Consider the following 5,308-nt stretch of genomic DNA (forward strand, 5'->3'; position numbering starts at 1 on the left):
TATATATATAATAAAAATGAGACTCATTAAGTAGTACACGTTGAACATGTGGAGGGATAGATAATTCTTTATGGTCATGTGGTCCCTATTACGAGAGCTGCCACTCCGTCAATTAGAGGAGCGTTGGGTTTCCAAGGGACCGCCTGGCAGAACATGGGGAGGAATATGGCAGGGCCAGGGGTACAGGTGTAGGTACAGGTACCTTGGGACCTCCTAGTCCTGTAATCGGGGGCCGTGTAAAACCGATGTTACGGTGGCTTCTTGTCATCTGGGATTGATCTATCCGATGTGACGGCTGCAACGAGACGACAATACGAGACCAATGTTGATGATGGGACTTGAATGTCCGGGGACACAGGTAGTAACCATTACTTTGATGAATCTTTAAATCTGAACATCTTATAAATCGATATATGATAGTTTCGGTACATAGTTTTTTTTTTTATAATTATTGAAATATGTTAATGTATAAAACAGCTATTTAAGTAGTGAAGCAACTACATATAGCTGCTCCTTAAGTATAATGAAACAACTGTAAATTTTGTGAAATTGACTTTAATGTTTTAGCGGGTTCGAAAATACACAAAAATCATGTTTTTTAAATCGAAATTATTGGGCTCCTTCCTGGACCAGGGATATGACAAGAAATATAAATAGATAAATGGTTTTAAGTACTATAATATAACTTTATGTTCATTTCAAAAGTTTTCAATTTAGTAAATCTTCGAAATATAACATAAATTTACATTTAAATCTTTAACATATAACCTATTTTAGTTTGGTATTAGACATTGGTCTTTGTAGAATTAATGGTCTATTAAATTGAAAACTTTTGGTATAAAAAAAATCAAAATTTGAAAAGAATTGACATGGGCTCTCAGAATTAAGCCTAATTACTTAAGAAAAGGCCTAAAATAATCATATAATTAGTAACTCAACTAATATTGAAGAACTTTAGTCGTTAAAGTTATAAAATTATACTAAGAGATTAGATTTATAAGTTAGTTTTATTTCCATGTAATTATAAGCTGAATTTACGGCAAACGTCTCATATTTAAAGAAATATTACTATTTAAATTAAAAAGCGATTCGATTGTGCTTCAGATGTTCATCTATAATATATTATATATTTGTTTTTAAAAATACAATTTTCGGTTTATTCTTATGGATTTAATCTGATCAATTCTTAATATTATTGTCAATGTCCAATAATCCTTAATAGTTTTTGTCAAAAACAACTTGATATATTTGTTTATGTTTTTGTTTGATATTTGAACCATACAACTACAACTAAATTCACTACATGAAATACGCAGGAATCTTATGTTTATATTGAGTACTTTAAATTAATTTGTATTAAAGCTATGACAATATTTGAGATATGGATGCCAAATATTTATAATCCTAAATTCTAAGAAGGAAATGGTTCAGGTATTTGTACAGGTAACAACCTCCTGGTGGAGGAGTACAATCCAAAGTGTTTTTCGTTACACATTATTTACAAACAAATATTTGGTAATTTGATTATAAAAGATATTCATCCAATTACTAATAATATTATAAATAAATAAAATAATGTAAATAATTACCTTCCGGACCAATCGCACTGCTGGGATTGGGCGAAGGAGAACGCAAGTATACAGAACACGTGTAGGAGAATCATGTCTCGGCATTTCGTAACATTGTAACTTGTCACTGTCACACTGCGAATGTCACGACACACTGTCACTTGCAGTCAGGTGGACACTATCACATGCTAACTGGAAGGCTTGCTGCGGACTGAGCCAACTATAGGAGGGTGGGGAGGTCGTGTGTGTTCGGGCGACATCGGGGGCTGCTCTCGTAGCACGTGCCACATGGCCTTTCTCTTCTCTCGGCTTATTCATAGGATAAATAATAATAGTTATGAATATTTAAAAAATCGGAAAAAAAAAAAAATACGAATATCTTTTTTTTTTTAATTAAACTTAATTTTAATTATAATTATGAGAGATAGTTGACCGTGGATGATAAGTATAGTGTACAAAACATCCAAGCCCTTTTCTTTATTTTACTCTTTCTCCTTATTTTCTCCACTTTTATCCATTTTCCTTACCCGCGTTATAAGTTTTGTACACTATACTTATAATTTGCCTCTTTATCATCTATTATTGTTACATATATTTTCTTCCTCTCAATTTTCATTTTCTTTTCATATTTAAATTTTAAATTAATAATAACTAATATGTTCATACTTCTTTGCATTATATAACTTTATTTTTATTTAATTTCCTTAAGTAAGTTAAAGTTAACTTTTTCAATTACCTATGTATACATTTTATTTCCCGCTTCTCTCATCACTTCATTTTATTAATTCTTTTTTGTAAAATTATTCATTGTATGTGTAAAATTATTCTGTTTATACTTTCTTTTTATATTTTTTTATTTTTCTACACTTACTGTGGTTGTTATCTTGTTTTGTTTTTAGCCCTGAAGAAGGCTAGAAACTCTAGCCGAAACGTCGGCACATTAAAATAAGTTAATCATACTTATTTGTGTTTTTCATTGACCGCACCCCCCAACCATCTTCTCCTCATTAATTTTAATTATAAAATAAATGGAAGGAGAGGGAGGTGAAGAATAAAATAAAATAGGAGAAATGACAACACCAATAAAATACTAATAAAATAAATGGAATATAGTATTTAAAAAATAAATGAAGCTATATCTGATATATATATTAATATTGTCTATTAATGGTTTATTTTCATTTTATTTACTCTAAAATCTTTATTTAGTTGGGTTCATTTCTTACTAAATGAATAAGTTTTTAATCTGTGCACCAAAAGAAGGAAGACGGAATGAAAATTTCACTTTTTTTCAAGTCATTACTTTTTTTGTTACTTTAAGTAGTCTTTCGGAGTAAATATAACCTCTAACGAACTTACAGTTTGTATCTTGCATTATATTAGAGTATATAAGTGATCTTCACGAAAATATAATGTATTATTTGGATTAGAGTATATAAGTGGTCTTCACAAAAATATAATTTATTATTTGGATTAGAGTATATAAGTGGTCTTCACAAAAATATAATCTATTATTTGGATGCGATAATAATTTTTGGATCCCTTCTAGCCAGGCTTTGACCAAATGTTTCTTGTTTTGTCATATTTTGGCGTTTGGATAAACAACTTTTGTGAAGTCTTTATGGTTGTATTTTTGCAATTAGGTTCTGCAATAGACCGATGAGGAATATAACTCATGATAAATAATTGCTTAAATAACAAAAAGAGACTAAAAAAATAAATAAATAAAAATAACTCTCTTAATGTGTTTTTTGTTTTGTTTTTTGGTTAACGTCATGCTAAAAATGGTTTGGTTTTTCTTTTGTTCAACCAAAAAATTAAAATTAAATTAAATGCATATTTTGTGATTAAATAGCGATTTTAAAAAAATACAAAAATCAGATAGATTATCATTATCAAATAAGCGTTATATATAAAATGCAAATAAGCACTTTCCAAAAATACCTAAAATAAGGAGTTCTTTCCCTTACGATATATTCCATATTTAGGCAAGTGAAATAAAAAAGGTTAGGCCTAATATGGTCTATACAATTTTTTTTCCTTTGTTTTTTATTGAAACTTTACGTTCTTTCACATAAAATATTCTTGTTCTGTACCTTGTTCTTTTGTGTTTGTGCCATATTATTGTTTACCTTGTTCCTTTGTGTTTGTGCCATATTATTGTTCTGTACCTTGTTCCTTTGTGTTTGTGCCATATTATTGTTCTGTACCTTGTTCCTTTGTGTTTGTGCCATATTATTGTTCTGTACCTTGTTCCTTTGTGTTTGTGCCATATTATTGTTCTGTACCTTGTTCCTTGTGTTTGTGCCATATTATTGTTCTGTACCTTGTTCCTTTGTGTTTGTGCCATATTTAAGCGTGGAAGGACCTCGATGCGACGCTACCGTCTTCACAGAGCTCCTTCTGAATGGTTGGAGTTACTTCCCTCCAATCCTTTGGATATAATCACATAAACTTCGATCACCTTTCTGGGTTCCCTTATTACGTTTCCAACAGATCACTACACCATGACATTCATATCCCTTTTGTCCTTGACCTCATACCAACCAAATTTTCAAAATTCAGTTGTCTATGGTCAGATTCTCCACTCAAGTTGAGTGTTTGCGGCTTTTACGCACTTGATCAGCCTCCACTGGCTCATTACCAGTAATGCAGAGAGAGGAATGCCCTGGGACCTTTTAAGCTCTGCTCTACCCCTCACACGTGGGGGATAGAGTAGGCTCAGGGATCCTCGGGTCGATTGTGTAAATATTGTATATAGGAGTGTAAATGTGACTTGAGATTATTTTTTTTTCACCCTTCTGTTTGTATATATTTTAAGAGAGATTTTATGTACTTTTTTCATTTATTTATTTTTCATTCTTATTTTATTTTAGTAAGAATATAATAATAGTGTTGAATCTATTACTTATTGCCCACAATGTTGTGGCAGATTATAATGTATATTAATAAATAAAGTTGTAAATATAAAAATATATATATATATATATTTATGCCACATCTTATCACTTCATGTATATATAGTGAAGCATTGCCGGGTCTGCTAGTAACCTATAAATTCAATCATTTCCTTGTATTTTTATCATAAACTTGTCATAGTTTGGCAAACGTTTAGAGGCACCTTTAAGTTAATACAGACGGAGAATATAAATTTAAGAGAGTAGAAAAAGATGATAATTTTAGACATTTTAACGAAATCTTTCCCATAAACGATGTAAACCTTGGTAGAGTGCACGTGACTCATTGTTGCAGTCTCAACTTATCGCTTACTGATTCAGATAACCGGTATTGTTATTCACAACTATGTATGACTCATTCTGTTATTTCTTTATGTCCTCCCGCTTAAGAACGATGGTACAAATATGGCGCAAAATTAACCATGAAAAATCCTCCCTTGTTAGTGTACTAGTGATATTTATCAATATCACAATAAAACTTCCAGGTTAATGGATTTTTTCTTTTGATAAAAACAGTGATGTTAGTTTTGAGTTGTGTACGCGTTGAGTGGTGTACTCCGTGACTGTTGACTCACGGATTCAGTATCTAAATAAATAATCGGTCTCAGCCGGATTCGACACGAGTTGGAGTACCGGCTTGAAGTCAAGCTGATCCAACCCGCTCCCCGTAACTAAATAGTGTAATTTCAATTAATCTAAAATAAATAGTAGTAATCTATGAGGTTTTTTTAATTTATTGTTTTTGTTATTTTAGTATATAATTTCATTTTTTTTTACTCTATA

At 30.9% G+C, this 5,308-nt stretch overlaps 1 protein-coding gene across 1 annotated transcript in view; it reads right to left on the minus strand.

Moving 5' to 3' along the window:
• Nucleotides 1–1,775, minus strand: part of LOC106680569 (meteorin-like protein) — a 93,440-nt gene extending 91,665 nt beyond the window's left edge. The window contains exon 1 of the mRNA XM_014420359.2: nt 1,590–1,775. Within this exon, the coding sequence (XP_014275845.1) occupies nt 1,590–1,663 (74 nt within the window). The 5' untranslated portion in view covers nt 1,664–1,775. The remainder of the gene's footprint in view (nt 1–1,589) is intronic.
• Nucleotides 1,776–5,308: the final 3,533 nt, after the last annotated feature.

This window comes from Halyomorpha halys, unplaced genomic scaffold, assembly GCF_000696795.3.
Source record: "Halyomorpha halys isolate HHAL.00 unplaced genomic scaffold, Hhal_1.1 Scaffold268.1, whole genome shotgun sequence".
NCBI classification, from domain to species: domain Eukaryota; kingdom Metazoa; phylum Arthropoda; class Insecta; order Hemiptera; family Pentatomidae; genus Halyomorpha; species Halyomorpha halys.